Source organism: Herpailurus yagouaroundi, unplaced genomic scaffold, assembly GCF_014898765.1.
Source record: "Herpailurus yagouaroundi ecotype Mexico unplaced genomic scaffold, PumYag 100, whole genome shotgun sequence".
In the NCBI taxonomy this organism is placed as follows: domain Eukaryota; kingdom Metazoa; phylum Chordata; class Mammalia; order Carnivora; family Felidae; genus Herpailurus; species Herpailurus yagouaroundi.
The window spans coordinates 61,966,174-61,987,575 of NW_024412391.1; the positions used below are offsets into that span (position 1 = coordinate 61,966,174).

Sequence of the window (21,402 nt, forward strand, 5' to 3'; positions counted from 1 at the left end):
CTGCCCTTCCCCCGCTCATGCTTCTCTTTCTCTCTCCCAAAATAAATAAACATTTTAAAAAATATATAAAAAAGGTAAAAGGGGATAGATAGTTCTTCTATAAACTGAGTGCACACAAGAACCTTTCTCAAACCCCATTACCTTTTGCTTAATCTAAGTGTGGCCCACAGACCAGGATCGGCAGCATCTCTGGGAGCTTGTTGGAAATGCAGACTCACGTCTCACCCCAGACTCATTGACTGCACACTACCGTTTAATAAGGTCCCAAGCCATTTGCAGGCCCCTTAAAGTTTGAGAAACCCTGCTCAGTTTCCTTTTCTCTAAAGACTTACCATGTCCTATGAGACAATTTAGTTTTAGTTTTTTTTTTTTTTCAACGTTTATTTATTTTTTGGGACAGAGAGAGACAGAGCATGAATGGGGGAGGGGCAGAGAGAGAGGGAGACACAGAATCGGAAACAGGCTCCGAGCCATCAGCCCAGAGCCTGACGCGGGGCTCGAACTCACGGACCGCGAGATCGTGACCTGGCTGAAGTCGGCCGCTTAACAGACTGCGCCACCCAGGCGCCCCTGAGACAATTTAGTTTTAAGCTGACCTGGCCTTCGGGAATCTTCCAAACATGTTTAACCACTGTCTCCCACTCACTGTGTCCTCTTTGATATTCTTCCCTTTAAGAGCTGTATGTCTTCCCTCAAATGCCACCTGCTCAGAGAGGATTTCCTTCTCTCACTACCTTGTAGCACTTCCTTGTCAGTCTTCATCCCTGTCCCTTACACCATTTTCCTTTCTTCATAACATCCATGGCTTTATTATGCATCAGTGTATTTATTACTGTTGGCTATTTCATCTAGATGTGAGCCTTATAATAGGTGGGGGTGGCTGGGTGGGTGGGCTATATCCCTAGATTATAGAGATATGCCTAGAAAAGTGCCTGGCATACATACTTACATAATACAATATTAGTTGAATGCATGAATGAGTGGATGGATGATCTCCCTCTGGTTTTCTACAGGGATTACATTCAATTATACCTATAAAGCTCAAAGTAACTATTTGGTAAACAGTAGTTATTCTTATTACTACCACATTCACTGTATCTACTACAGATATTTCTTTGAGTCAATATCCTACCTATAGGCTCCTCCTGCAAAGGTAACAGATACGGAGTCACAGCTTTCCTTACCAGCTCTGGCTGTGCTCTTGTCCTCTTACCTGGATGTTCTGAAACATCACAACTAAAATCCAGTGAGAATACTAATCAGCCACTGTTTCTTAGACCAGTGCTTCTCAACTTTCAGTGCGCATACACATACCTGAGAATATTGTTGAAATGCAGATTCTGATTTAGTAGGTCTGTGACATTTCTAACAGGCTCCAGGGGACATAGATGTTACCAGTCTGTAAGACCACACTTTGAGTAGCAAAGTCTTGACTTAGATCAGTGGGTTTTCAAACTCTGACAAGGATCAGAATGATATGGAGGGCTTACAAAACTACAGAATGCTGATCTCCAACCCCAGAAATTCTGATTCAGTAGGTCTGGGGTGGGGCCTGAGAAGTTGTACTCTAACAAATTCCCAGGTAATGCTTATAGCTGACCCTGGAACCACCTTTGGAGAATGACGGGGCTAGACTACTGCTTTCATTCGTCAGCAGACAGAAAGCATCGTAGATCCTCAAATATGTCAGCCTCTAAACCTGTGATTAACTCAAACCTGGCCTAAGGCCCAGGCCACTTTCAGACCAATTAAATCAGAATGTGCAGGGTGAGATCCAAGCATCTGTATTTCTGAAAACTCTCCAGGTGATTCTAATGTGCAGCCAGGGGTGAGAACCCCTGGTCTGGACTCTTTCTCTGCTCGAGAAATGCAGCCTTTTCAGGTTCTGGACACTGATTCCTTCACCTGTTTCAAATGGTGGAAGTAACAGAATCTGTTACAGTGATTCATATTTGCTAATCATGTATCCCTGGAAATCAAACCGCTCATCTTTAAGGGCATTTCTTTGGCTATAGACAGAACAGCAGCCACTGGCTCTGGCTGACTGTGAGAAGCATTCCCCTATAAGGGGTCAGCTACTTGGCCCTCAATTTGCCTTGAGGTTGCTTACAGGATGACCTTTTTTGATCTTTTCACTTGTCCCAGGCAGGTGAAGAATGCAGCCGCTCCCAGGTGGTCTGGCTGTCCTGTTACTTATCTGACAGCTCATCTGTACTCACTGTATCCTTAAGAGGTAAAAATGATGATTCCATCAGAACCACTCAAAAAAAGTCTACAGGTCAGCAGTCTGGAGTTTGCCTTTACTCAGGCAGAACAACAAGGGCTGGTCTATGTAACAAACCCACAGCGGTCCTGCCCCACAGTCACACATATATTATTTAGTAAAAGAAACCATAGTCATCGTCAGTAATGAGCAGTGGGATAGGGAGTCAAGCCAAGGATGCTACCAGGTGTGCCTCTTTTATTTTCTTCTCATTTTCCCATTATTATCTGTGGGGTGGCCAGACTTGCACAGAATGCACTCTCTCTTTGAAAAAGAACTTAAAGCCAATACATTAAATGGGCAAAGGTTGTCTCTGTCTCCACGAGTAGCCTAGACATGTGTATGAAACGTGGCTGAATTCCTTCTGTGCAAGCTTGCAGAACTTCTCCATAGATGGCAGGACCTTGGAGAGGGCCACGCCTGGTTCTCTGGGTGAGAGATTTGTGTTTGGGATGTGACTGTACTGTGCATCCTGACGGAGCTCTCTGTCCTCGGCAAAATGAAGATGCTGGCCTAGAGACCATTTAAAGGTTTTTTGTTCTGTTTTGTTTCTGCCTAATCTTTTAAATCATTGGATGGTTATTAAACTGCCTTTCAGTTCTCTCTTCTCCAATTGGTACCGTTTTTATAACCAATTGACACAGACCTTACTTCCCGATCATCTTCATATCAAGTTAGTGTATCACTGAAAATAAAATGATGGTTTCCCCACAGCTTCTTGGGTAGTGTGAAATCTTGCCAGGTAGCTTATTTTTTTAAATGAGGAAGTAGTGAAATTGTAAGTAAACAAACATTTGTGAACCTCATGTACTACCCCAAAATATTGTTATATAGAAATCACCCTGCTTAGTAGAGTAATTGGTTCTAGTCAGTCATTTTTGGGATGGACCAATCAATGCATGCAGGGAGAGGATATTTTTGACAAGAGCATTCATTTTCTTATTCAATAAATATCTATTAAAGGCCTAACGTATAAAATACTATGAAAGAGGATGAAAAGAATTCTCAAGAAAACTACAACTCTTATAGAGAGATAAAACATGTATAAATAGTTTGGTAGAACTAGGCAGAAAGTAAAACATGCCATATAAGCCACAGATATGGTGTGGGACACGCATGGGACTTGCACTTAAGAATCTTACATTTTAGTGAAGGAATGAGACGTATGAATGTTTGTACTTAATGATATAATGATAACATAGACACAAAAAAGAAAGTAGTTGTCATTACTTGCCCAGGCCTGGCACAGTTTAAAGTTTCAATAAATGTTAGCTGAAAAAATAAATAAATGCCACAAGAAAGATGAATAATAATGACAGCTATCATTTCCTTTCAGTGAGTGTTTACTCTGTGCCAGCCTACCGGGCACTGGACTCTACTCATTATCCTTTGGAAGCCAGAGAAGAGGAACACTGTCCCTCTAAAAAGATCAAAGATTCCATTTGACCTGGTTTTGGAAGGACGGGGTTAGGATTTGGATGTAACAGACTCATTTTCATCAGTGCCTAGTTTATTGGGTTTAAGCAGTTGACACGGTTTACTAGGTCTAATAAGAGCCTATTATATTTTAGGTGTCAATTTACCAATTCATCATGAGAACAATAACTGCCAGGCAGAGCAATTACACACACTGGATGAAGTCTTCTCTCCTTGAAGGCCAGCATCCTGAGAAGCCAGATGACCAGTAGTGTGTTTGGGATTAGAGAAAGTGAAGCTGAATGTTTTACTACTACAGCTTTTCCCTGCCCTACCCACACCCCCACCCCCTGCCCCACATCATGTCTGCCTCTTTCCACAAAACAAGACATACTCCCACTCAGTGCTCTCAGAGTCTCCCTTTTCCCCCAGTTATGGGATGCCCAAGTAAACCCTTTCTGATTGATGAAATCTTTCTTTAACTATGTCTGTTAGATTTTGTCTTCTGTTCCTATATGGAAAACCATCCTGGCATTATTTGTTTGTTCATTTTTAAGAGCTGCATTTGTCTGCATTCATTAGGTTTAGGTTATTTCTTAGATTAACTCTCTGAGGATCTAAGAGAAGATTTCTGATCTTTCATGGAGAACCTGATGTTTGCACAGATTCAGAATAACCCAATAATTCTCTGCCTACTCTGGACTAAGGGGCACTGTCATGGTTTTATGGTCCCACAGTTAGATTGGCAGTTTGAGACCTTTCCCAACTTTGTTTCAAACTACTACGTACAGAAGCTTCCTACCTCATGGAAAGTAATCATTCACTTCTCGACCCTATACGTGCCAGACAATGTAGCCTCTGGCATCTCATCTCAAAAAGCCTACCATGTAACATTTACTTTACAATTTGGGAGACAAGGTGTTTTTCAATACATTTTTTAAAAAAATAGACAAAATGTCAAAATTCTTCAAATTAGCAGTGACCTATTCAGAGACTAACAGAACTTTATATTTTAAACTTTCTACCAATTCATCAGTAACTTCTTCTAAAATTCTCCCTCCATTGGTCCAATTTTATTTGCTCAGTTTTGGTTTATTAGATAGAAGTAAAAGTTCAAAAACAAAACAAAACGACAATCATCCCTGGCCATTTGTTCAAAGTATAATTTAGGAGTGGAACACATGAAGTCTGTATTGCATATACCTTGCTCTCTGATGAGTGTGTAACTTCTCCCTGTTCAGCTTTTACCAACAGCAAGTTGCTGGTTTCCATTCTTCTTCCCATCTTTATTAAACCCCTGAGTAGAAAGCCTTGAAATTCTTCCCTAAAGAGTGTCTTTGCTTTGGCCTTTTCTTTGGTTGTAAGAAACTAATGATTGATAAATATTTGGAAGCCAGTAGTTAAGAATTCTGTCATTTGTCATGCTAACACTCAACTTGCATACACTTCTGGTGGCATTTAAAATCAGTTGAATTCTTTTGAATAGCAGCATGCCAGTGTGTAGCAATAACAATTAACACAGAATTATTCTGGACTTGTTTTACTTCCAGAAACTCAACCTATGGAAACAAAACATGATAAGCAATAATAAAAACAAAAATGATGCTGATGGTGATGGGATGGTGGTGATGGTGATGATGATGACAACCTCCAAATCATCAAATCCCATGGCCAATTTTGGCATCCCTACAAAGCCAAGCATTCCCCAATCAGGGGTACTCCTTCCCTCCCCTCTGTACCCTAACCCTAGGTCATCCCATCCATGTCTATTGACCTTCTGCAAAAAATAACCACAAAGTCCTCATCACCGTTGAGCTCCAAGTCCACTTTTTCACATGCCTTTTGGAGATACTCATATGCACACCAGAGCCATTTCACCCTTTGCGTCTCATCTGTCTTTTGTTTCCTTTTCCACTCCACAACCCTTGTTTAGGCCTTCAAGGCTTTATATCAGACCAATACTTCCCCACCAATCCTCAGAGTTGAAGGCTTTATAAAATTACAGTGTCCCAGGCCTCACCTAGACCTGCAGTTCAGGTACCTGTGTTTGTAACAACTTCCCAAGTGAATTCAATAAACAGCCACCAGGAATGGGAGGCAGGGACTGCAACTATCACAAAGGTCATCCTTTTTTTTCCAGACTCAGCTCCTTAACATGCATTCTACTTCCCATACTCCCCAGCCCTTTTCCTTTGTGTACGCATTTCCACCATCTGGAATGCCCTTTCTCCCAACTCGACTTGTCCAAAGCATATGCATTCTGTAAGGCTCAGCTCAAATGCCATGCTCTCTAAATATATTTGTCCTCAATAACCTCATAACCTCATTCAGAAATAACTTGTCTCTCTGGGACAGAAATAGAGAAACACTTGGGCTTCTTATTTTGCAGTTCTCTTTGATAATCTACAGACCAAAACCTGGATTGAAGACCACATCTGAGGATGACTTACAGGAAATAATGAGCACTGTTACAAAGCCCAAAGGTATCAGCATCAAGCCAAACACACTGATAGTCCCCACTCTGACTTTTTGCCCTGACTCCAGTGGCTGGATTTCTGCCTTGCTTCTGTGACAAAGTCCCCACCTTATACCTCAATCCTATAACCACTGCCAGTAGTTCTCCTTCAGCAAAGTCCACCTTCAAGCAACTTGTCCAGCAACCTTGAGCTATCCTGCTGTTACCTCTGTCTTCATCACTCTTCTTGTCCTGCACCCATCCCACCCAATATTTTGCAAGCTGAGCCTGTGCATAAGTATGTGCACATAGACACACACACACACACACACACACACACACACATACACACAAGTCAGTAAATATTTACCAAGTACCTAGTATGTGTCAAGACTCTATGTAGGGTAGTAATGAAGCAAAATCACTTGTCCCAAATGAATATACTACAAATTAATTATAGATGATTTAGGAATAGTGGTTTATGACATCACTGCTCATCTCTAGGAGTACAAATATTTGAGAGCTGTAATTACATAGCAATATATTCTTAGATGGCTTCAAATTAAACCTGTCAATTTACTGGAAACAGCCTCCTTACAAGTGAGAAAATTCCTTCTCTTTATCTCCCTTGCAGGTCTAACATTTACTGTGTATCTTTCACACAATAAATTCTTAACTATTTAGTGAATGAGTAGATCTGTTCTTGCCTTTTCTGTCAATGGGTGGGAGGAGTGAGGGCAAGTTGATTCCCAAAGAAATAGTTTTTACTTTCTTTACCAGAAAAGGAAAGAATAAAACAGGGCATGTCTGGCCTAACACCGTTGATGTTTCCCAAGCTGAGAGCTGTGCTGAGAATACAAAAAAGGCCAGCTATCTTCTCTGCCAAATGAACTCAGCAAACTTTAGTCCCTGAAGCCACTGCACTGGACCTCAACTTCTGCCACACATTCTTCCTTTTCTAAGGTGGAGCGACAGCTCGAGGGCAGAATACCGAACTCCCCTGAATCCCAGAGTCTCTGAACTCCTGTTCCACATGTCATCTCTGTCAAACAAATCACTAGTCACTAATCAGATAAAGAAAACAGTTTGGGCCAGTGTGAGCATAATGCCAAATAGAAAGCCTCCAGTCAGTGTCACCCCCAAACACCTATTTTTCTAAGTGCCATTTCCAAAGGTAATGCACTGAATAATAAGAACGTTTAAAAACCTGGAATATCACTCAATCTGTCACTGTCCTTAACATGATGTCAATTAATTAAGGATGGCATTTAAATAATGTGTTCACGTTTTACTTTCCAACTCCAACTATTTCCTTATGTGGGATTGGCAATGATGATGATAAAGATCTTCTGATATCAGAAAGAAGACTGAGACAGTGAGATACATACTTATATTGGGTCCTTTAAAAAGTATTTTTCTTAGTTTACTGTGTGAGAATCTTTCCTCTGTTGGCTACCGAACACTGAGCTCTGCTACAGGCCACACCAAAGCCATGCAGGAAGCCCATCTGAGCTGGTTTCAAGAAGAAACTTAAGACTTCTCATCACAGAGCTAGGACATGTCTTTCCACATCTTTCATGGAGGCTCTGCTGTCAAGCAAGCAGTTTTTCTACGAGAAAGCTCAGCAACCCGTTGCTTGCTGTGTTACTGGGACCGTAATGTGTATGCTTTTATAGTACATTCTCCTCAAGACAAAACAGTAAGATATCACAAATGTTTCATCCATTCACGTGCTACATAAAAAGAAAATCATAAGGTGTGCCTTTTATTTTAATTTCCAAAGAGACTGAATTCTAACCAGCCTTGAATCAGTGATATTGGTCTCCCTGAAGTGCAACTAACTGGTGGCATTCTATCAACTTTTTCTTACATAACGGTAATTTAAAAAATTCTGTATATACAAAATGTTAATAGGCTTATTAAATTTCCTCCAAGGCTTATTAAATAATTACATTATTTTATTGTACTTTTTCACCTTTACCAAAACCTTAATATCTTCCCTTTAGCCTCTGATTCATCAGAGCCCCTTAGAAGAGGATGATGGTTTCACCAAAAAAGGATCAAAAGTCCTTTGAGGCTTATCTAGTGCTAGAGAATCCTATGAAATTCAATTGTGGATAAAAACAAAAGTCCTAAAATTTTCTGTTTGGCATTAACCCCATGTTGCCTCTTAGCACATTTTCCTCTCCTGAAATCACTGAGAGAAGAAAAGTGATAAGTAGGTGCAGCCCGCACAACTTGACCACAAACAAATTATTCTACTTTCCTTATTTGAGAGTTCATTGGGCAGTAGATCAGGGAAAGACAGAGTTTATCAAATATCTAAATTTTACCGAAGGATTCTGTCAACATGAAACTTAATATTTACTACATAGAAGCCTAGTGTTTAAATCAAACAGCATAGGGTGTGCAGACATCTGCTCCTTTGTCCCAAATTCTGATCTGGAGTGCACAAAAAGCTGAAAGTCTGAATGACCTCTAATCCATTCCCCGTTATACCTTTGTTCTCCTGTTCAGTGCTTCAGAAGACATTTCTTCTGCTGCTGCATTTAGGACCCCTTGGGAGGGACCTTACCTCCCTAGAGAAAATCTATGGATATAAGAGTTCTGGTTAATAGATGCTGAGAGCTGGGAGGACAGGGATAGATTTTAAATACAATTGGATTATGTTGGGGCAATTGGGGAAATCTGAAAAAAAGTGTAAATATTAGATAAGATGAAAATGTATTGAAATGGAAAAAGAGAGACACTCAATTAGAAAAGCAAATGCAACAGCTTGTATAATGATATCATTTGACATATATATATGTTTTGGACATATATATGTTTCGGACATATATATTTTGTGAAAGAACATACACTAAGGTGTTAAGAATATACACTAAGAATATAATTTCCAGTGGTAGGAATATGAATTTTCTCTAATTTTTGGTTGTCCATATCTTCTAATTACACAAAATGCACTGATGTTTTTTCCATAATAATAAGAGGATATTAAAAATAAAATGTGGGGGAACTCAAATGTCCTAATCACTTGGAAAATAGAACTAATGATGGTGTTAAGACCATATATGGTTGAAAAAGAAGACAGAAATTAATTCTTTTACTACCATCATTCCCATGCCACTTCTCACCAAAGGCAAACATCAGTAACCTCTCCTGACTATTTTGCTAAAGATGCTATGGGATAGGTGTTATTATTATAATAGATTGTATAATATTAACATATTAACACATACTTTATTTTTCAAATCATTTTGAAAGTTTTCTTCCTTGACTCAGGTTTGGGACATGGTATTACTTACACCCTGGTAGTCAGGTGAACTTTATGAGATCAATACACCTGCCTGGGTTTAGGCAGGCTAGTACAGCCTCCAATTTAGGTTTATCCCTGAGAAGCCAAAGGTATCTTGACTAACGAAGAGAAGGACCCTGGTGCAATGCCCCCTGTGATCCATCGATGTGAATGAGAAGAATAAAGGTGGGTGAATGATTACCACTTAGATTCATTTCTGGTTGAATCTATGAAAGTTAGGGATTAAGAGTTGGACAACCCAGAGAGTGGTGTCCAGGGACACGGACCACAATCCATCCTTGGCCTTGTCACGTTCAACTTTTTTACATGATTACTTAGATGAAGATACAGCATAATCAAACTTGAAAATGACACCAACAAATTTTATGAGAGAATCTAAAGAGATCTCTTCCCATTGGAAACAGGTGAAAAAAAAAAAAAAACCACAATAGCTAAAACTCACATATGCCAGACTCCTTTCTAAGTGCTTTACAGATACTAATTTATTTAATACTAATAATAACCTTTTGGGTTAAGTCACCTATCACCCTATAGGTGATATAGGGATATATCACCTATATCAACTGTTGTCAGAGATCATGCAGGGTAGTGGTATAGATTGTGAAAATTTCTGACAATCTAAGTTAAAACCTAGCACTGTAGTTATGTTCTGTGTGAACCTGAGACAATTATTTATGCTGTCTATGCCTCAGTGTCCTCATCTGTAAAAATTAGGATAATAGTTGATTCATTCAACCAACATTTATCAAATATCACTCACTCCCTGATCTCAAGGAACTTGCCATTTCCTGAGGAAGGAAGACATGTATTATTCAACTAAATATAAGTCATTCTTCTTTCAGGGCTATAAAGTACTAGATGCATCACTCTTGTGTATAAAAGATATAGGCTGTTGGTTTGAGATTAATACTTAACATTTTGAGAAAAAATATTTTTGTACTCCATTTACAAAAAGTTTTAAAATATGGGTATAGGTGTTTAAATTTCTCAAGTACCATTTAACTAAATACTACTAAATGATCACTCTTCCTTCTGTGATCTTTTGATATGCTGAATTATGGTAACACATTTTCTACACTAAAATATCCTTGAAATTTTTAACCAATCCTAATTAATCACAGCATAGTACCTTCTTAATACTGTGTTGGATTTCAGTTGCATATAGTATATGCAGGATTTTTAAATCTAAGTAAAACTAGTCTTCCAAATGTTTTATTAATAAAATAGATTTTTTAATATCTAAGAGCTTGTTCTTTGCCCAGTATGATTAACTGAGCAATGATTGCTTTCACCAAAATTAAGAGAAAGAAAAATGCCACAAATGTAAATTGCAAATGAGAAGCAGGCAATGCCAACAGAAGCAGAAATTGCAAAACAAATTGTGACCCTTTAAGTTAAAATTAAATCACACTAGTATAATTGAAAAATGATTACATATTTCTACTTTCTATTCACTGGTTTTAAAACCTTTACTCAACTGCTCTTAAAAATCAGTAAAAGTAATTTTTGTTATACTTGACTTTTTTAAAGCCCTACTTTAAACTTTTCCGTAAGGTATATTAAATGTGCCACTTTGCAAATTAACCACTCACAGAGGTTACATAAGAAATGTTTGCCAGTTTAGGCTCTGTAAAGAAAATTTCAGTTTTGTTTTAGATTCTGACAGATGGATCAGAGAATGTATGTGCACCGTTAGGTAGGACCAGATGTGTTAATTTGATTTCTGAGTTATTTTCTGAAAGATTTTCCACTTTTCAAAGAGCCCAAATTCCACACACATCAGCAAATTTGTGACTACAGAGCTATATTCTCAAGATTTACCAAGTCTTTTTCCCAGTCATGTTTTATGACGTGTTAAAGTTAATAGTAATTGTTTTCAAAGAGGTTTCTTCTATAGAAAAAGATATTCCAAATGGAATTTTAAAAACTGAAGTTTTAAGGTTCTCTTGAAATTAATTCATATCTATTTATAGAAGCAAAGACATAAATTTGCATGGGATTTTCCTTAGTCCAAAATAAGGGCAAGATATCCTAAGATATTCCTAATATTCCTATTCCTCAAGCAAATCTTGTGCTCAGTTTTTCTGAAAATCATCATTTCCTCAGTGTCAATTTTCTTGCATTCCGATGAAACCTACATCCAGGAAGGAATCTGCTCATTGACTTCTAGTTGCCCACCCTTGCCAGAACAGTCCTATCAAGAATGGAAGCTGGTTGGAATTTACTCAGGGTGGGAGTAGACAGTACCTCTTCCAAAGTGATTCATTAAGTTACAAAAACATCATGTAAGTGGGAGAAAAATGAAGAGTGATGTTCTCTGAGAAGAAATATTTGCTGCTGTCCCCAGAGCAGTAACAGCATAGGTCAGCTTTCTCTACAGTTTTCAAAAGGGTTCATCAACTGTGAAGTCAGTAATAGAATTTAATGCTGCCAAATGCACCCCTTGAAGCTGAGCATTAATGACACAACACCATCATTGTATAGAAACAGGCAAATATATTAACTTAATGATAGGCCAATGGACCCCCTAAGGAATGTAATTATATTGTGCCAGCTCTTGAACAAATGTTAGATCTTACAGAACTGTGTTATTGTTACTTTTTTCCCTCCTCTCAAAGACCTTTTGAAGTGTTCAAAGCAAAAGATGAGAGAAGACGTGTGCTGCCCCCAAATCACAAAGGCGATTTGCTAAAATAAACCAGCCTGGTGCCCACAGAATCTCTACTTCCATTTTTCTCAAACTGAAAGTAGTGTCCACTGGTTTCAAAATTCCCTGTATAAAACAAAATACTCAATTCTGAAACACACCAACAGGCAGACATGGGCGAGACAATTCCAGTCTTACTTACATATTGGTTTCAGAAAGAAAAAAGGAAAAATACACACACAAAAACGCAAAAACGCTACAGCTCAGGCTAATACTAGACTATTCTGATTTCCATATTTTTCTCTACCAAAATTGCCTCGGCCTCGAAATAATGTCCTTTCAAAAGAAAATGCTAATGATAATGTGTTAAATGGAAAAAGAAAAATGCAAAATTGTCTACCTGTCAAGCAGTAACACACATGGTAACAAGAAATATACACAGGTAGACAAGGATAGAAAGATACATGGACAAGGCAAAGGCTGATTTGTTAGAACACTAGTGTGGTGGATGATTTTTTTTTATTTGAAGTCTTAGTAAAGCATTTTATTTTATTTTATTTTATTTTATTTTATTTTATTTTATTTTATTTTATTTTATTTTATTTTATTTTATTTTAATTACGAGTCAAAGACAGAGGTCACAAATTGCCAGCCCAGAGACAAAAGCCGTCCCACAACTACTTTTAACAAAGTCATTAATATTTAACATTAAGGAGATTTTTGCATGAAGCCCTTAATTTTTGGCTTCTAATGAAAAATGGAAAGATGTGGAAAAATCGGGTCCGTATTTCCACATGAGCTCAACCGGCCTGAGCTGTGAGGAGACCATCTGGCCTAGCCACGGTGCTTCCCAGCCAGTTGCCGCAGGCCCCCACGCCCAGCTCATTAACATCAACTGCCTGTGGCACCTGCATACGGGAATCCTAGCAAAGGCAACTGGCTTAAGAAAGTTACCATGACTCCATGCATGTTAATGAGACTTCTCTTTTCTCTCTTCGCATCTTTGCCTTCTGGATACCCCTTCAGTGGTCAAATTAGAAAATGTCTATATATTCACTTTCAGAAGTTACCTAATCTTCTGAGTATATATAGTGTAATAAAAATCTGGCAATTGACTCAGAAGACAGAGCAGTCAACTCTGATGATCATAATAATTAGTAATAATAATAAAAACACTTTGGGGACTGAGTTATCAAATTAGTCAATACTATTAAGTCAATAAGCACCACGCTTAAAAAATTAAATTAAGGGTTAGAACATGTTAGTGTTCTATTAACAAAAATTCCCATGGAAACCAAACCAGAGTAGAATAATAAGAAGCTGGATATATATTCCACTTGCCTTTGATCCTTCTCTTTCTTTTAGGCCTAAGCTAATGGATGTGGTTGTGTTTGTCAAACAAGACACATGGTGCTAAATTAGCCCACTCAAGGAAAAATAAGGTACAAGTTTATCATTTCTAGTGCTCAAAATCATTTCTATGCCACTAAAACAGCAAGCCACCATAAATCTAAATATAAACTGACTGAGTATAAATGCAGTTGCATGGACATTTAATAGCACACAACAGAGTGGCATGGTGTTTTTTGGCCTCTGTTTTCTTATAATATTGACATCCCCCCTGGCCTTTGTTAGAGGGACAGTTCTTACCTTGTTAATGGTCCCAGGTCTCCTGAGTCTTGGCTGCCAGCTTCACTGGGAGTGCTCACTGATTTCGAGGAGGGAGACATAGGGGTTGGGACTAAATAATGAAAATAACAGGTATCCCATGTTAAAAAATGCAGCGACTGCACTGGAGAAGAGCAGTGTCAGACAAATCAAAACAAATGGGCCCAAATTAAAGTGGTTGTATGGCCAGGAGAGATTAAGATGGGATAAGGAAAAAAAAAAAAAAAAAAAAAAGGAAAGAAAAGGAAGAAAGTCAAGTGAATTTTTCATATTTTGGAAATTAAAATTTGAAATGAATTTAGACAGAATTAACTTAGGGATTCTAAGGCCATGTCCACCTTAACAAAGTGAAATGGAGAATCAAAATAGCTATCCAGATATTTCAACTCAAATATCTCTCTAGGGTGACCTATCCAGATAATTTCAATTCTCCACTTTATTTTGTTAGTATAGATGTGACCTATTAAAAAAGTGGGTGTCTATAAAACTTTGAAACATTATGGAATAAGTAATTCTGAATAATTTTAAATCGTCAAAGAGAGAGAGGAAAGTCTGTTGTATGTCTACATTGGAGGGAAATCAATTCTCTGTGGAATATAAACTGCATTTACTATGTGAGACTAAATGACAGATAGAGAAAGGGTAAATGTTGAACCTGGTAATTTAAAAATCTTTTTCAAAACAAAGGAAAATGCCAGGCGGCTTTATTTTTACATTTAATGAATAGTTTCATCCCATTGTATTGTTTACTGTGTTCGGAACTTGCTTCCCTTTGCCTGCGGCAGCGCTAGAAGGCACTGCCATGGGCACAAAAGTAAACAGCCATTCTAAAGACCGGAGAAATAAGTTATAAGTTCGAAGATTGAGGTCAGTGCAAGCTGAAGATCTGACACAAGGATAAGAAAAGAAAAAAGGTACAGGAAATGTAAATGTATATATATATTTTTTCTGTCCTTCAGGTACAAGCCAAAGGTCCTTCAGATAGAAGCTGCACCAAATAGCCAAGATGGCTCCAGGCCAGACAAATTCAGGGGGTTCTCAATATCACACATGCCAGAGAAGCCATATGGGCAGAAAGAAACTTCAATACATAAGTGTAGATTCCCATTTGGTTTCAATCATGTGCAATTTCCTTTTATTTATTTAATAGAGTAAAGGGTTTAACTATTTTGTCCAAATCCTATAACACAATGGCAGATCTGTCATGAAACTAGGAATTTCGTGAGCTCCCATAATTAATTCACTGATTACCCTCTGTAGTAAGTCAGAGGGTAAGTTGGAGAGATGGATGAAAACTGAAAATGGGCACCACTCTCACCAAGTCCCCTGGCAGGAATGCAGGGATAGCTCAGAATTTGGCCATAGTGGTCATGGTTTAGAGATATTTAACTGTTTTGTTCTTAAAGTTTAATTGCTGGCTTTATTTAGAATAGAGGAAAATAGGACATACGACTATGGGGCTTAACCAGTGTTCACACTGCAACAGAATGTCAAAGGCTATTTTGAGGCAAAAACATAATGGATTACTGCAAAGTGTCTACATTATGTCACAAGTCAACTAAGTATTAAGAAGTTTGTCAGCTCCTCAAAGAAGGTCCATCAGCCAAATATCCCAAAGGTTACATCTTCCATACCATAAAGAAGTTAAACGAAGTAACCAACATCTTGTAGGGGCTCCTTCTATAATTGTTAGACATATGATTTTACCTAATGCAAACTGAGGGTCAGTATAAAATACTTTTTTATGGTGTTTTAGTTGTGTGTGTATATATTAAATTATATCCAGTAACACTTAATAATTCATTAGCTTATTACATATTGCTTTTTCTTACTTATATTAATAAAATACTTGTTATTTTGTTGTACATGGGACAATTTTTATTCTTAGTTTAAGTAACTATGGAAATAAATAAAAATTTATTTTAATATAAAGTCAATGGTGGGATTTAAAAAAACAAACCATTTTGAAATGAAGACGATATTGTATCTACTTATATGCATTATTTTTAAAGTTATTATTTTTTTTTTTACTATATTGGCTATCATGTAGTTTCACAGACACCCCAGGATTATCCTGAAATGTATGGAAAGCAAATGGATAAAGAGAAATAAAATAAATGATCACATGAGACATACACAATGAAGTGACAGAATAAACACATCATGTAGAAGTTTACCTTCAACACAAATAAACCAAATAATTCAATATCCAAACCCTAGTCACAAAATGAGATTGTGGACAATTAACTACAAATGAATGAGTTGGAGGAGGGGTGTTGCAATAAAAATGCCAATTAGCAGTGAAACCAAGATCTACAATAGACTTGAATAAATTTAAACTTGTTAAGTAGCTGTTAATTTGTCACTATTTTAAGTTTTCCTTCACATTTCCCACTGAGCTTTCTATTTTCATCATGGAATAATTCTATGCCTGTAGTGGTTATGAAATTCATAACCAGATTCACAGTATTTAGGTTGGCAGAGAAAGGCTGGGATTCAGTGATGGAAATGAAGAACAATTTAAGAAAAAAATTCCAAGATTTCTTGTGTTTACCATGTGGCAACTCGTTTAACAAGTACAAAATAATCTACTAGTACACAGTAGAGAAGGTTGACCATATAATCAGTCAATAAGCAGCAATCTGTCTTTCCATCTCCTTCCAGCCCCCTCAATTCCAAAAATAAATACAGCTGAACCATAAGCCACAGAATTTCTTCAAAAATAAAAATAAAAGAGACATAAAAGAATAGTAAACGCTGGACATGGTAAATCCCATGCAAGTCAAATTTAAGAAAACAGTAACACCGTTTAGGTACCTAGAGGGGGCTCCGGTGATATACCAATGCTTTGCAAAAGAGCCTCTGTCTCTCTGCGTTTGCGATCCAGATCAGAGTCGTCCTGAACAGGTTCTTTCTTTTGCTGCATATCAGCCTAAAAAGAGTAGATGCCAGTAAGAAAAGTTAATAACAGAACTAAGTATATGCTTTTCCTGGCTTAAACTGAAAGTGGTAAATGAGTGGCAGTGAAGACCAAGCAAAAGCCATAAATAGATATAATCATGTGTATAAAGGATGAAAAAACACTGCAACTGCTCCACTTAATAATTACTAACCCTGTGCTTTCTCTTTTGTTTGAAGGTTTTTTTTCCCCTGCTTTTATCGCATGGTATGAAAGTTTCTCTCACTCAGTTTTGAAAGAAACCATCAGAGTTAAGTATTTCTGACTGGGATAATATGGATTATTATTTTTTTAATTGTTTGCCTTTTTCAACCCCATTGTCCCTTCTGGGAAGACACACTATCTATCAATTCTTGATGAGTGCGTGTTTATAATATTCACATCCCATGTTGGAATTATGAAAACAAAGAATTACTGGGATCTGGCTAAAAAATAAAACTAGTTCTGAAATCTGTAACTGTAAAATACACTCTGTATCAGCAATCTAATTTTACCATGGTTTAAAATAAACCATGCTACAATATTTATTGAGGCATGTGAGCAATATTGATATCTAAGTGTTGTTACTTAATTCTGATTTTCACAGGCTTCCATTAAATATATTAGCTCAAGGGAGAAAATTATCTTGTAGAAAAATATAGAATAAAAAAATCATTCAGAAGAAATTTCCCAAATTCTGTCAAACAAACACAGGGCTTCATATAGACAGATCCTATGTCTGGTTCATGTTTTCTATAGGATAGGAACAACAAAATACATGTTAAAGAAGGCCATCGGTGGGATTCTGGGCTAATTAAACATTCAGGTCTTTTCTTTTTCCTAACACAGTTAATTGCTTAAGACAAGGCATTTATCCCACATCTGAAACATGGTAACATCCTGCTTCATGATAAAGCTTTGAGAGTTTACAAAAGTGAAGCTATCTTAAGGTTGTCAAAAGCCAATTATCCAGTTACCAAACACACCCTTCTCCCCAGGGGCAAGTTGGGTACCCTAACAGGTATATTATCTGCTTCAAGGGTAGCCGGGTACATTTCAAAGCACCAAAGCATAATTTACATCGTGGCATCTGAAGCAGAAAAAGTCCATGCAACTTTTACTTCCAGATGATAACCTACACACTGATTATAAGCAAAATGCATCTCTGCACATAATGCTGGCCTCGACACTTTTGTTATTATTCATCTCAGGCTTAAAATGCTCTCATATTTGAAGTCTGTCATTTGAGGAAAAACTGTCATTGTGGGGGTTGATGAAGGCTAATGAGAGCACGAGAGGCTTTCTGGCACTCTCACCTAGCCCAAAATTCTGAAATGACAGCTTAATCTCTATCCGTGAAGATAGCAAAGTTCACATTCTTTTCCAATTTTAACACTTAAACTTATTGAAGAAAGTTCCAAAGTGTATGCGCACAACAGAGGCAAAGATAGAACTAAAATAGGAAGAAGGGCCTTGCAGAGTGAGGATCTATATCAACATTCACATATCAGAAAGTTAAAAAAAGGAAGGAGGAAATCAAACAAAAGGGAATTACCATAGAAGTTACTGAAATACAAATGGAAAAACTAAGATAAGCAAAATCCATCTTAGGAAGCCAGTATGAAACAATACGATTTTACAGTGGAGAGTTTAGCCATCACTGGACTTTCAGCTTTACTGAGAGCAGATATGTGTTTATTTTGTTCACCACTATATCCTCACAGTAAAGCTGAGAGGTTAAGTGTCTGACTTGAGCTCCGGTCATTAGCTCTCAGTTCAAGAGTTTGAGCCTCATGTCAGGCTCTGTGCTGACAGCTCAGAGCCTGGAGCCTGCTTCGGATTCTGTGTCTCCCTCGCTGCCCCTACCCCACTCGTGTTCTGTCTGTCTGTCTCTCTCTCAAAATTTAACATTAAAATTTTTTTAATGTATTGAATAAATGAACAATTACCTCCCTTTGGTAATTGTTATTCTATAACTATAGAATCTCAGAATTCTACATCCTTCCGCCAACTGCACTCTGTTCAGCAAGCGCCTTCACAACAGCACTGTTAGGAGTCCTCTAAACTTTCAGTGACCCAGTGTTCATAACAGAGTCATTGCTATATCCTAGCAACAAAAAGAGTCATTAACCTTTCCTCATTCTTTTAACAAAAACGTAGTGAAGGACAACAGAGTGTCAACGGTAATGAGACAAAGAGGTTCTAATGGAGCTTAAATAGAGCGAACCAAAGAAGATCTGCCTAATCCTTTCCTTTCCAATAAACTTAGAGTATATTATCTAAAACTTTCTGTCATGTATGTCCTATGCAGAAAGGCACAGAATTTTTTTTTAATTTATTCTTTAAGCATTAAACATTTAAGAAACACACTAGAGGGCATGTCACACATCAGCATGCATAACCATACACTGTGCAAAAACAGCACACCTGAACTCCTCCTCCAAAATTTCATTCCTTTTCATACAGGTGCCTCTACAACTCATTCTCTGCCTTCCACCTTCTTTAATTCTTAAGGAAGAAGGCAATATAATGACATATATTAGTAAGGACCAATGTCCATCTAGATGTAACAAAAGCTTAAGAAAGCTATCAACACTCAAACGTGACAAGGAAAATGCAAACTTAGGTAACTGGGGCTTATTAGAAATAAAGGCAATTCCTATCTGTTACTAATTAGCACCTTAAAGTAAACAGAGTGATACTACATCCAAGGCAGTTAGTTATACCAAGTGCTCTAGTCACGAAACTTTTGATTTTCTCCATGTAATTACTGTAGAATCCTAATATATTTTAATGACTCAATAGGAGTGATTTCACAGTGCTAGCAATTAAAAAATGTGCTAGGTGTCTTTCCCAGAAAACGCTATTTCTGTTTGCAAAGAGTAATCACAGCTGAGACCCAGGGAGGAAAATCAAAGAAAGCAAATTTGTCAGCTGAGAACTGTCAGTCACTTTTTCAAAGACAGCTCCATAGTTATTAGAGGAACAAGTGAGGACAGGCCAGGAAACCTCTGTCCGTCCTACCTTACAGCAATCCAGCAGAAGGCCAAGGACAGGACGAAACTTCAGGGTGGCCCCATTAAGGACACCTCATTGCATGAAAGCCAATTTTTCATGAAGTTGGGACTGAATCTGAAATGGTGGCCACTATATTTATTTTGAAATCATATTTCATCCATAATACCACAACCAAAAAAACAGTTGACATCCAAAGAAGCACAGAGTGGTAATTTTATACATGTATAGCTTTCTGGATTCTGTGGAGATAATCAACCTAGGTGGTCCTAACTCACACCAGTTTTCAGTCCTGGTAAAAAAATAGTCACTCAGATTGGCATTAAGAAGCATTTTGTTTCCTTTTTATTCTAAATTTGTGTCATTTAAAATATAAGCTTAAATAAAGTTAAAAATCAAGCCTATAAGTTAAGGCTATTGCTAACACTCTACAAACACCACAAAAACTAGAAAATCTTAAAACTCAGGAGTCAGTGACAGTTGACTGGGGCATCCCATAGACTCAAGATCAGAATTTCCAAGGATATTTGCAGGAAAGAATTCCAGATGTTTGGAAAAGGTGTTTGTGACCAGCATCTCAGACTAGTGCTAACTAGTTGCTGTGTTCACTCATGCACTCAATCATTCTTTGTTTAACCCTTTATTGAAGTCCTGCTAGGTGGCAGGATCTGTGCTAGACATTCACTTGAAAAACACCAGCCCTGTCCTCAAAAGCCTGCCCTCTCTTAGGAGAGAAAGACGAGTGAAGATGCAAACATACTGCTTTGTGCTAACTGGTTTGATGAGGTCAAGGATAGGGGCTGGACTAACTAGTCATGGCGGGAGAAAGGTATAAGAGAAGGTTTTCTGGAGGAAGTGACGTTTGAGGTGAGAACTGAAAGACAGGTAGTTAACAGTCAGGAGAAGGACAATAGAGAGAAGTAGGAGAATGGTACAAGCAGTAAGTAAATATTCACAAACTCCCTGTCAAGAGAGAGTGTGGCCCGTACGGGATATGTGAGTAGCTGAGACTGGCCAGAATGTGGATTTAAGGAGAAAGAAGATGGGGGAGAAAAGAAAGCGCTGTCTTGTCCATCCAGGATCTGATGACCACTATAAGTTGGAGAAGGGGTAGTAAAAGAATGACCCCAGGTTTCTGTTTAGGGCCACGGGCTGGAAGACGGGATCCTTCCTGAGACTGGAGATAAGGGGGGCTACCCTTAAGGCTTTGACTTCTGGGGCCCAGTATCCTCATTTGAAAATTCCAGGTTTCTTGCAGCTACAAAATGCTATAATTCCAGGAAACTGGAAGACTTGAATTATAAGATCCATCCAATAACAGTATTTTTGGAAAACGGCCTCATCAGCAGGATCCTGATAAATGTATGTAGCCAACCATACGGGGTTGCATTCTCCTATTCTGGTTGCCAATCTCAGGAGCAGAATAAGCACTGCTTCTTACTGACCAGTTCCTCTGTGCCTTATGTTCTCCTTACATCCTCACAGAACTCTGTGAGGTAGGCACCAATATTTTCCCCATTTTACACAAGGGAGAACAAGGTCAGAAGGGTCTCATACTCACTCAAGGCCATTCTGTGAAGGGCAGAGCCAGGTTTCCCAGCCACATCACCTCAAAAGCCTCGGGGCAAAATCACTGAATTTTCCCGCCTCTGTCTTACGGCAAAGTCTGCTCAGACAAACCAAC

The 21,402-nt window shown here is 38.1% G+C and overlaps 1 protein-coding gene across 4 annotated transcripts in view; it reads right to left on the minus strand.

Annotated features, from left to right (window-relative positions):
• Positions 1 to 21,402, minus strand: part of DYNC1I1 (dynein cytoplasmic 1 intermediate chain 1) — a 314,400-nt gene that overhangs the window by 258,833 nt on the left and 34,165 nt on the right. For 2 of the 4 annotated variants that reach the window (XM_040472606.1, XM_040472608.1), the window contains 2 exons: positions 16,583 to 16,697; positions 13,748 to 13,889 (listed from right to left, as the gene is read on the minus strand). In XM_040472606.1, the coding sequence (XP_040328540.1) occupies positions 13,748 to 13,889; positions 16,583 to 16,697 (257 nt within the window). The remainder of the gene's footprint in view (positions 1 to 13,747; positions 13,890 to 16,582; positions 16,698 to 21,402) is intronic. The other 2 variants (XM_040472609.1, XM_040472607.1) reach the window with 1 other exon arrangement.